The 12,495-nt window shown below is 41.7% G+C and overlaps 1 protein-coding gene across 3 annotated transcripts in view; it reads left to right on the forward strand.

The window, feature by feature from the left end:
- Positions 1–12,495, forward strand: part of PTPN14 (protein tyrosine phosphatase non-receptor type 14) — a 173,959-nt gene that overhangs the window by 71,595 nt on the left and 89,869 nt on the right. For all 3 annotated transcript variants that reach the window (XM_023640732.2, XM_023640733.2, XM_001488273.7), the window contains one exon: positions 6,576–6,745. In XM_023640732.2, the coding sequence (XP_023496500.1) occupies positions 6,576–6,745 (170 nt within the window). The remainder of the gene's footprint in view (positions 1–6,575; positions 6,746–12,495) is intronic.

Here is a 12,495-nt window from a genome sequence, read left to right on the forward strand (position 1 = left end):
ATTAAAAAAATAATACATAGAGGAGGAGTAAATCATTTAACAAAGGTACCTGAGACACTTTTCATAGCTAAACTCTATTCAAGATAGAGAACTGTTTTATTAGGAAATTCAGCATTCTTGGGAATGGTGAGTTCAATAAGTCTTGGGCCTCTCCGAAGTCTAGACTTAGAGCCCTGGTCTTTGTAGGAGCCTAAAAACCATAATTGTTTTGCAGAGAGCATACCTAATCATTTCGCTTTGGCAGCCTGGGGTTCGCGGCTTCGGATCCGGGGCGTGGACCTGGCACTGTTTGTTAAGCCACACTGTGGCGGTATTTCACATACAGAATAGAGGAAGACTGGCACAGATGTCAGCTCCGGGACAAGCTTCCTCACACACATTCACAAAAAATTAGTTTGGGGTGTTTTTGATTTGTTTGTTCATTTATCTGTAGAGGTGTTCGTATCCCCTACGTTAGTTATTAATAGGGAAAGATTTTCCTCTTGTCCCCTAATTTATCCGCTAACTTATCCCCTTTTTCTTTTGCAAATTTATGTTTTCATCTTTACTAAAAGCTGATTTATCCAAAGCTGTCAGCTACGGTAGAAATGTCCCACATTTTGCTATTTTCATAATAGCTAGAGTTTATAAAGATACAGAACCTTAATGTGCATTTCCTATCTTCAAAGAAAAGCTAACTTACGTTAAGGATATTTCCGTGGTTTGATTTTTGTGTGAGTCGTTTGGAAATTGGTAACATGTGTGTGATTATGGGTGTACTTGATTAAATGGAGCACCTCATTCCCAGGCACTGTCGGATAATATGGAATTTGCTGTATTTTATAGTTGTCTTAACCGTAGCCATATATGTTTGTGTTTGCAGAGGACCAAAATAATCAACACTGATTAAGAATCCACTGAAGAGTAGACTGCTGGGGAGGTTTCTAGTCTTTGAATTTTGTATTTCTTTTTGTCTTTCTAAAGACTATGATGTGAAGTCTTATTAGTGTAATGTCAATTCTGTAAGGTAAATATGGCACCAGCGTCCGTTTTCTAGATGTAGAGATTGTACGTGAAATAATTTCCCCTCTTAATTTGTAAGTCTTCATCTTTTTGTATATTCTTGAGTGAGTTGTGCAGCCCCGGAAGAGTGATTTTTCTTGGCTATGAGATTTGCTTCTTGGGTCTATGTTACTCTGCAATTTTTTTTCCTGTGTTTTTATGCAGAGATTGGCCAGGAAAATGAAGATGGTGCAGTTGTTAATTATAGACGTGTCAGTTGTAGAAACCCCAGACTTACCCAGAGTAGAGGCTGATTGCACACAAGTTGTTTTTTACAGTTTTCCAACTGATGTACGGTGGTTTATTTGCCAAAGCCTTTGGAATGTAATTGTATGAAGGGCTCTTTCAGAGTCTGCTTATGGTCATCTTTTGAAGTATTTTCCATGCTTCAGTGAAAGTTTTAATGCTTGGGTGTAATTCTTGTATATTTTATGTGGAGGCATACCAACTCTCTCTCTCTTAATTTACAACTGAAATACTGGGTACTAGGGCAACCTATTACAGCTTAATGCAAGATATTTTAAATTGTTGCTTCTGGCTGATTAGCTCTTCAAAATGCTTGAGATAAGATCATGGATTTAATCCCTGGTAATTGCCAAGACTGCGTCTGTAACCCTTACAAATAGCATTAAAGCAGTGCCATTGGTCACAAAAAGGGAAAAACAAAACCCTCAAAACAATCTTTCCCTATTAGTAGCTAATGTAGGGGATGCTACCATCTCTGCAGATAAAAACAAACAAATCAGAAACACTCCGAACTAATTGTGTGTGTGTACGTGTGAGGAAGATTGGCCGTGAGCTAATATCCATTGCCAATCTTCCTCTTTTTGCTTGAGGAAGATTGTCCCTGAGCTTACGTCTGTGCCAATCTTCCTCTGTTTTGTATGTGAGATGCCGCCACAGTGTGGCTTAACAGTGCCAGGTCCATGCCTGGGATCCGAACCCACGAACCCCAGGCACTGACGCAAAGCGTGCGAATTTAACTGCTAGGCCACTGGGCTGGCTCCCCAAGCTATTTTTAAAGGCCTTTATTTACTAGAATCTTGTCATGATATCAGAAAAGGGTCTTACTTTGACCCTAACGTATTCACATACCAGTCTGCCACTGAGGAAAACAGCATGTGTTTGAGTGCATGCATACATTTGTGCTTCCTCTGTTAAAATGCAAAACTCCAAACTGAATAAACTAGGAAACCACTCGTAGGAAAATGACATGTTAGCAAGGCTCTCCTTACATTGTTTCTTAGTAGTGCATTTTTAGTCGTTGATTCAGAGATGTGGTTCCTCTGCCTGGGTACTGGGTCTTCTGTCTTTTTTCCTCATCGTTGTAATGAACTCCTTGCAGAATTCACAGCACCAGAGTTTTTTTTTTTAAATTCTTTTTTTTTTTTGAGGAAGATTAACACTGAGCTAATATCTGCTGCCAATCCTCCCTTTTTTTTTTTTTTTTTGCCGAGGAAGACTGGCCCTCAGCGAACATCCATGCGCATCTTCCTCTACTTTTTATATGTGGGATGCCTGCCACCACATAGCTTGACAAGCGGTGTGTAGGTCCACACCTGGGATCCAAACTGGCGAACCCTGGGCCACTGAAGTGGAATGTGCGAACTTAACTGCTGTGCCACCTGGCCAACCCCCAGAGCTCTTTCTAAAGAAAACTAGAGAAATACAATGGGATTTACAGCTCCCCCAGAGGTATCTTGAGGATTACCTGGACCTGGCTCCTGTTTGACGTTTCAGAGATAAAACAGGTGTGTCAGGCCTTTCCTCAGGCAACGTGCCGGGATCCTTTTGGTCGTGGAGGAGCCGGTTTCTATTTGGAATCATCCACTACATTGTCCTCAACCATCTGGCAGTGTTCAGCAGTGAAGCTCAGACTCCAGAATTCAGCTGGAGTTTCAGTTGGCGAGGCAGTTATGTACAGGCCTGGTGTGATCTCAGCAGGGCCTGACGGGATTCGTGGTCCCTTGGCCAATACACAGGAAGTTGATTGGTGCACACGTTACTTTAAGTGAGAGGATAGGTTCTGATTCTGTTTCCTGTGAGGCACTGTATAACATGGCAGAATAAACCTCTGCTGCATTGTAAACTTGAGTAGAGCAGGCTCCGAACTTTGAGACAGGGCCCTGCCCCTCTACCGCACACTCTAGAGTAGGAATGTAGCTAGAGGAAGAATGAGGGAGGTAGGGTGGGAAAGGAGAAGGTTCCTTCGGGCATACCTTCACAAAACACTGTGGGCGTGGGGATCTCCTAAAGGGACTTTGCTTCCTACTAGATTACTGAATTCAACGCTTCCCAAATTAGGTTCTTCTGGCCATGAGTAGGTAGAAACTGTGTCTTCCAGATTACCTACCTCCCTCAATTCTACCCTGTACTGGAAACCTGATTTCTTGAGTAGTTATGTAATCATTTAATTGGCTAAAATGCATGGCGAGTCACCCTGGAATACCCTGTGTCCTTTGGAGAAGGCTATATTGCAGCAACAAAAAAATCTTATGCCATGAGTTAGGTTTTTGCATAAGAAGTGGTTTACCTTGTTATTTAGAGCTCTGTACTAGTAATTGTGGCTGAAGATTGTTACCATGGTTTCTCCTCTACCTCATCCTCATCCTTTTCAGTGTACCCAAGTGTGTGTTCTTGTAGCTGTGTGCACACTTGTGTATGTGTATCTGTACTCCCTGAGAGAGAATATTCTCTCTCTCGGTGGTTTTTTGGGGGAAGATCAGGTCTGATTTAATGATTGGGTGGGTGAGAATGAGAAAAGGAAATTTAAAATCCTAGACTTGAGGGGCCGGCTCCGTGGCCGAGTGGTTAAGTTTGCGTGCTCCGCTGCGGTGGCCCAGGGTTCGGATCCTGGGCGTGGACATGGCCCTGCTCGTCAGGCCACGTTGAGGCAGCATCCCACATCCCACAACTAGGAGGACCTGCAACTAAGATATACAACTGTGTACAGTGGGGGTTTGGGGAGATAAAGCAGAAAAAAAAAATTGGCCTCAGTTGTTAGCCCAGGTGCCAATCTTTGAAGAAAAAAAAAACTGGAAGATTGGCAATAGTTGTTAGCCCAGGTGCCAATCTAAAAAATAATAATAAAAAAAAATACTAGACTTGAAAGCATAGGAGAAGTAAAAAACTAAATTTTTTTTTTGCAGAATCTACTGTATAATATTGATGCACTTACCCTGGACCCTTTATAATTTGAATGTTACTAATTTGAGCGGACGTTATAATTTGAATGAAGGATGGACCTTAAAATTATACCCCCAAATGTCAAGACTACTTTTAGTAAAAAATAATAGATCATGGTTGGCCTATTAAGCAATTGCAAAGTTTGCCCTCCCTTTCTCCACCTGTGCTTATAACAGAGCTCTTTTCCAACTAAAATAATTATTACATAGCAGGTTACTGTTTACATATATTACCTCATTTATTATATGCAAACTCACTCCTAGCCGTCCAAAATACGGTGGAATACCCTTATATGGCACTGTGCTCCATAAAGGAACTCAGTGTAATGCACAAGGGCCTTGGACCCTCTCTAGACTGTTTATTAAGTACCCAGATTACCTCATTTTAAGGTTAGCCTAGGCCTGCATCACGGATGCCCGAGGACAGCATCAGAGTGATGGTCCAGTGTCCCATGAACATCTCTGACACTCTAAAGACAGTCTTGGGGGAGGCACTGCTTTGTGATTTGTTTTTCTTATATCTTTTAGGTTTTTATGTTATTCATAGGCCTTCTAGTTTCTACCTTTGCCTGCTTTTTCTTGTTTATTTCCAGATAACCTCTGTTTTCTAATTTTGCGGTTCACAGGCATGTCAGTAGTGCTGGTGAAAAAAGATACTTGAGGCTTGCCTGCTTTCATTTATAGACGATGAAGATGATGATGATGATGATAGTAGAAGCAGCAGCATCAACAGAAAGCACCATTTATGAAGTAGTTACTTAACATGTGCCACATACACGGTTGACAGGCCTTATCTCATTTACACCCCTGACAGCCTGCAGGTGATAGTTGTCATCATCATCCCCACTTTACAGATGACAAAACTCAGAGACTAAGTGGCTCAGTAACTTGTTGGAAGTTACTGAGACTGTGAGTGCAAAAGCTGGGAGATGACCTGACTTCAAAGCCTGTTTTCTTTTCCTTCAGCCACATTTCATTTCCTCTACATCATCAGTCACATTGGAACAGCCAGTGGACTCTGTGAAGCTGGGAAATGACCAATAGGGTCAGAATTCACTCAAGCCAGTTTGTCTGAGTTGATTGAAATATAACCTTGGCTCTGTTTGTTGGCATTTTGTTGCTCGAGAAATGCATAGATTTCTGGTGTGAACTTGCCCTTTGGAACATCCTGGAGGAAAGCTGATCCAATCATTGCTCTCGTCTGAGGGTACACCCATTTAAAAATACCCCTTAGAGTGTTTGGGGTCTGTAGCTTTGTGTAGGCAGGGACATTTCTGGTTTTCTAGTAAAGTCAGAGTCAAGACTTTAGTGCAGATTTTGGTGGGGGTTGATCTATGGGATTGTGGAGGGAGCAGCCAGCTAGAGTGGGAACATCAGCACAAAAATGCCTCTGGAAATTAAACATTGTAATGAAAACATTCTTTTGAAGGCAGACTTCCAGGTGTGCTGTAAACCATTCTAGGCTATAATTGAAATATGAAAGAATGCTTCAAAAGCGGTGATCTGTTTTTTGGTGATTGTTCTGCTAATCCTGAAATCTTAGCATGAGTTAATATAAGGATGGGGTTGGATGCATGAAAGTACCTGTTTTAATCATTTAGCATGTTGTTCAAAACTAAACCGGCTGAAGCTTCAAGTCTAGGAGGGAAAATCTCACTTTCATCTATCAAGTCCCACCATAATCTGCCAAGAACAGCCACCAGGGGCTCCTGCGGCAGCTGCGGAGAGGACACCCTTCCACTCGCAAAGCTTGATACGGGGGAGAGATTTGCTGCACTTCATGTATAATGAAGTGGTCGGAGCCGATGTTTTTATAAGTACTTCATTAAAGCTCAAAAAGAGTGAATCGATTTTCTGTTAAAATCTGGTACCCTGCGAAAGTATTCCACAATGTGGAAGCTTTCACTTGGCAGAAGGTTTTGTCTTAGGAGCCGAGTAATAATTTGCTCCGCAGCAGGTGTAGGAAGTGCGTTTGCCTTTGCCAGCATGCACCGCGTGAGATCACGGGGTGTTCGGAAGGCACAGGAAAGTCGGCCTTGAGATCTTAGAAAAAGTCAACGCTGTCCCCGACTCTGCACCATCCCCCTTACCTGACATAGCTGCATCCGTACCCACGTGTACAATGGCACCAGTGGGTATGAATGCTGCACCTAGATACTCAGTGTAGATTACAGTGTTGTGTGCATGTGGTTTCCTTCAATTTGTCCCAAAGTTAGAAAGTAAAAGCTGGATCCTTGTGTGTGGGCTGGGGAACCAAAGGTCACATAGGGCACTGGAGTCTGGTTTCCTGTGTGGTCTTGAGATGCCCCTCATAAGCATGAACTGATGCGATTTTTCCCTTTGATCTAGACGCACTACTTTGGCCTTTGGTTTCTCAGCAAGAGCCAGCAAGCACGATGGGTGGAGCTGGAGAAACCTCTGAAGAAGCATCTGGACAAGTTCGCTAATGAGCCGCTGCTCTTCTTCGGGGTCATGTTCTATGTGCCAAATGTGTCATGGCTTCAGCAAGAGGCCACAAGGTAGGTGCATTTTTTCCCATGTTCCAAATGTGGGTGTGGATTAACTGTGAGGCTTCAGATGAAGTCGATGAGCTGGTTGATTGACGGGTGTGTATGTGTGTGTGGATGGAGTGGGGAGAGGGTGGGGTAGTGGGGATTTGTGCTCACCAGTTGCTTTGCAGCTTAAGAATTTTTGTTTGAATCCGGGTACCTAACCCCAGTGATCCCTTATAATACTAGTAAGGTAACAGTGATCTTGAGTCAGGCAGAATTTTGTGTCTAGCACCATGGAAGTATTAGTTAGAAACTGAGTAAAATAGGTATGCTAGAATTTAATAAAAAATGAACCACCTAATACTGTTTGGTCCAGCCCTTCCCTCAAAATGTGCCCAAACAAAATGTAACGTCAGACTTTGGATCTGAGGATTGCAGAGGTAACTGAAAATGGGAGTAGGGTTGAGGACGATGTTGAGAGGGCATGAGTTTTGATTGTCCTAGGTTGAGTAAGAAGAGACAGGGAGCCAACTGGAGAGAGAAGACCTGGGGATTGGTCTCATCCTCCTGAGTGGCTGCTTTACCTGAGGGAAACACCTGCCATCTCTGAAATGGTGTTTCCCCCTCTTGGCCAAGTGAGGGAGTGGCATAAAGTTCCTAAAGCTCTGGTGGTCTGTGATTCTGTGAAGAAAACAAGTGCATTTTTGTTGGTGTTAGTAAAGCTCACTTACGGGTAAGAGTTTTCCATTAAAATATGTAGGGGAGTGTCTCCTCATCAAGTGGTTATTTCCAGTAATAAAGGGAATTGTGTAAACCCTCTACGTTTTGCCTTTTACTTGGATCACGGCCTTCAGAGCGCTTGGGAAGCATTGCCAATGACACTCTGAGAAGAAGGAACAGTATTCTACTTGATTATTGCATGTGTAGTTTCTTAGATTTTAACTTTCTGAAATAAGAATGCATTTGAAATTTTTAAATAGATTTTAAGGTGAGCGTTTCCATCTTTTTTCTTTTTTTAAAAATCAAAACCTGTTGTTAAATGGGTGGCGTTTGTATAAACAGAGGCCATGAGATAGCCCACAGTTTGACCCAGGAAACCTTTGTTCATTCTTCCAGGTGTCATTCATTTGAAGCACTTGGTTACATACCATTGCACACTGTTTTCAAGTTATTTCACTTATCTAAGTTATTTCTGTACAAGAAATTATTAACTCCTCAAAATGGGACAGTTTCCACTGGCTTTTGAATCCTTCATGAGTACTTTACACAGTGTTAGGAATATAGCATTAGGTTAATATGTACTTGCTGATTCGTGGCTCTTGGACCGTTAAATGCAAGGCAATGAGTGACAAGGATGAAACATGGACTGTAAATTAATGCCTATTGAAAAAGGTTCAGTCTATAAGAAAAAATGGAGTATTGTTACTCTAGACAGACTTGTTCGGTAGGGTCTGTTGTTCAGGAAGAGCAGTTCTAATGGCGAGGGACTCAAACTGTGCTTTTTGGAGTTAAAGAAAAAAAGTTGCTTAAACTTAGAAAAATGAAGTTTTGCAAGAGTGCAGTAGCTGCCTTTGGATATTTGAAGACTCTTGTGGGGAGGGAATTCTCTGTCAGCTCTGGAGCACAAAATTAGGGCCAATAATAAGTGAAGTTCAAAGGGTTGAAAGACTTTGGTTATTTGGCTCAACAGAGGAACATAGTTTCTAATAATTAAACCCATAAAAATGTGGAACAAGCAGTCTCATAAAAAGGCAAGAGCCTGGTCTCTGGAGTTCTGTAGCACAGAGTGGATGACTGGTGTGGTGTCTTGTAGAGGAGACCGCCATATTGAATAGGATGTTGGAATAGATCAGTGGTCCTCACAGAGACCAGGGCTTGCTATATCGTAATTACCTGGAGCATTTATTATAAACATGGATTCTAGGGCTGTACCAGAAGTCTGAATTGGAATGTCTAGGGCTGAGGATCAGGAGGATGTATTGTTTAAAATAAACAGTATTCCTCATGTGGTTCTGATGTTCATCTGGACTTGAGAATCAATAAATTCGTTAACCTCTAAAGCTGTTTACAGTTTTAGATTTGCCATGTAAGTAAACTTAATGCTACATTATTTGCTGTCAATATTTGCATTCATAGGCTGAAGCAAAAAGTGTGTAACTCTCAAAAATTGAGGTTTTGAGTGAGAAGTTTTGGTGGTGGTGGTTATTGAGGCTGGAGACTAGGAAGAACTTCTTTCCGTTTTCTTTAGAATTTCTTTTTGCTCGATTAGCTTGCTTCATTTAAGATGAAGTTTGGTAAGGAGGGAAAGAAGTGTTTTCCAACACAGGATTTTGAAGCAAACTCTGTCACCGTCAATCGATCAGAAATACTAACAAAGAAAATAATTGAAAACTTTGAAAGACATTTTTAGACTTAAACATTGGAACTAAACTATGTAGATTTCAGGTATAACCTTCTCTTTATGGCAAAAGATGTTTAAAGTTAGGAGCTGGGTTTGCGTGAGGAGTTAGTTGTGTGTGGGTTGAAAAAAATTTTTTTTCAGCATTGCAGGAATTTTTGTAGCCCCAAGGGGCCCTAAAACTGGTATGTGCCAAGGGGTATGAGAGCAAATGAGAGACTTCAACTGGGGAGGTGGAGAAATAGGAGAGAAAAGTGCTGTAAGTAAAGAAAGCAAAATTGATAGAGGGAGAAAGATTAGGAAGAGAGAATAACGTGCTTGAGAAAGTTGAGGGCCATAACCCACAACCCAGGTATGAGTCATGAGACCCACAGTGGGTTGTAGGCGTATGGACTAGAGTGTATAAAGGAGACTTGGTTTGCACAGAATAACATTTGTAAATGCTCAAGGCCTCTGGGTTTGGTGTTAGAGATGAATACATGAGCCGAACTCAAGGTGGAGAATGCCCCTGATGGTCATTAGGAGCCTTTGGGAATCTGAGCCTTCTTGGGAGGTTTTAGAAGCATCTGGGGTCTGAACTGAATATTGAAACTCTCTCCCAGGCAGAGCAGCCAAGGAGAAGCAGTGGTGGTGGGGCAGGATTCCAGAGGAATGTTTCACAGAAGGCCCCAACAACAGTCATTAGGAGCGGGGTGGTGACTAACCCTCCAGTCATCCACTGTTATCGGAGTTACCACGGCTCTCAGGTGGAGATGGGCCTTGGCATCTCGGAGAGCACCTGGGATCTACAGCATCTGACACAGAACAGTTAGTCTTTGTGATGTTCCCCGGAGTAAGATATTTGCATAGATTAGAAATAGAAATCTGTCTTTCATTGTGGGCAACCCGTTGGAGGAGGCAGCCATTCAACCATCTGTGCTGAAAAAATAAGCCTTTGTCTGGAGCCAACCAAACTAGTTTTCACCCAGCACATGTTTGCAGTGGTTTGGCTACTTCTATCTGAGAGTAAAACAGGTTCTATAGCATTAGTTGGGACTAGCCGTTTCTTCTCTCTGAATAAGGACAGAGAGTTTGGAATTAATACTCTATATTTTTTTTTTTGGCATGTGAGTGAATCTGTACATATCAAGACACATAGGGGTGAAAGGAAGATATATTTAAAAGGTGTGTATTTCGTTTCTTGTACCCAGACAGTCCCACCCTTGAAAACTTGCAGGTTAATAGAGTGTTCAGAGCAGCACAACAAAAATTTGAGAGTGATGTGATTGCAAACTGTTTAACAAGGTGATTGACTGCATTAAAATCATCAAGTCCAGATTTTTTAAATTAGAAAATTGAGAAGCTCTGCTTTTTTGAAATTAATTTTAACGTACTCTGTCTTACCTCCTCTCCCGGATATGACTTTTGAAGAACAAATCTCTTCGTAAGTGAGAGAAATGTGCCAAGTTGCTATGATGGAGCTGAAGAAGAAATGGACAATTCAGGCCCTACATTTAGGTGATAATTGAAGGAGGAAACAAAAGATATGAAAAGAGAATACACACAGGAGCACACATGAAAAGAACAAAAAATAAAACTCTTGAGATCCTTTATAGAAGTGTGAAAAAACTGGTGAAAAGGACACCCTCGTAGACAGATGGAGGATGAGTCATGAAACCATAGGAATTAAAGAGATTAAGAAGAGAGTCTGTTAACCCGGATCCAAATTGTAAGATATATTACCTTGGGGATTTAAAAATGTTAGTTTTCCCCCTTTGGTTAAAATGACTCAAGGGATGGGACCACCATAATTTTTTCCATTTTGCTTTGCGTCTCCTATTCCTTTTCGCCAGCTTTCGTGTTCAGCAAAGGGACTCTCTGCTAGCAGTTATCTTCTCCCGTTGTGTTCTCCTGACTCAAAGGAAAGATTTTTGTAATGTGTTTTAATGATTTGCATAGCAACAGGCTCATTATAAACACATGGTTTTCAGATTTTTCTGGACACAGAAAGAAAAAAGATGGTTTGTGAGAGGTGGAGAAATTCTTAGTCAAACAGAAGGGTACTTAATAATAGCAAGAGGAAGCCAGAAAACTGCTGGCCAGCATCACTGCTTTTAGTTTGGGTCTGGGGTTTTTCCAAGTCTTTCTCCAGTGAGGAAGTCCCTCTTTAGTTTTTTCAATACTAAGGAGAAAAGTTTTCCAAGCAAAAATAATTTCTGAAGAGTGGATTGAGGCTTCAAACTTTAAGTTGCTGGCTGCACGTATGGTTTCTAAAATTTTTAATTCTGGGACATTTTTCTTCTTACCAAAACATATTTGTCTTTGCATTACTCACTGTTGAATGGTATGTTTGCATAGTGCAAAGGAGCTTCTGATTGCCCTAATGAGGTCAGATAACCTTTCCTTCTGTTCCAGGACATGTGTGTAGCCTGCTGTTCAGATGGGGCTGTTCACCCTCCTAGAGGGGAGCCACTGTGTAGTCTGGAAGCAAAGCGGTGGAACCACTGCCATAGCCAGCAGTCACTCTACTCGCCAAGGACAGTCTTAGCACACTGTGGTACATCTGGTGGAAAGTCCAGGTCTGTGGGACCTGTTCCAAGCTCCCTCCCTCTAGTAGGGGCTGCGTGTGTGTTTTCTGCTCTTCTCAGCTTCTGTGGGTCTCTCTGTACGTCTCTCAACTTCTCTGAAGTCTTGGACTACGCAGCCATGTTCTAGTCTGCTAGGTAAAACTGCCTAGCAGTTATTACCAGAAGGATTTAAAAGATGCTTAATCTGTGTATGAGCTTGTGTGGGGCATTGTTCCATTGTTACATGTAGTTCCTGTCTGGGAACAACTTACTGGACAAAGTGTCATTCCACTAACTGGGAATAAATACCCACACTGAAAACTGCACTGTTTATGTACCAAAAAGTGGGTAAGTGCATTTTTTGGTGTGATGATGAGTGACAAGGCAGTTAGGTTATTACATTTTTAGACTGTTCTTCCAGTTACGTATATGGACCTGTTGCATCTTGATGGCAAAGCCAGGTTAGGTGAAGTCTTCCATAAAGGCCAAAATGGTGTTCTGACTTTTTTTTTTTAAACTAGATTTCAGGAAGTAGTTCCAATGACCTTACGAAAGCTTTCTTCACCTTTCCCTTCTTGTGAATACTGTTGCTTTCCCCTCTTCGACTCTCACAATGTGCCTTGAGTGCTATTGTAAACAAGTCAATGTTCAACCAGTGTTTAAAGTGTCTCTTTTAAAAGCTCTAATTATGGTAATGTTTCCATTTCCTTTTACAACACCATTTATTTTGTTCCTCCGGTTCTTTGAGTTCTTTTATTATTTTGAAATGTCATTTTAATGGCTATTTAAAGTTTACCCGTGGGCTGGGAGATAGGGACTCCCTTCAAGTCAGA

Source organism: Equus caballus, chromosome 5 (assembly GCF_041296265.1).
Source record: "Equus caballus isolate H_3958 breed thoroughbred chromosome 5, TB-T2T, whole genome shotgun sequence".
Lineage (NCBI taxonomy): Eukaryota > Metazoa > Chordata > Mammalia > Perissodactyla > Equidae > Equus > Equus caballus.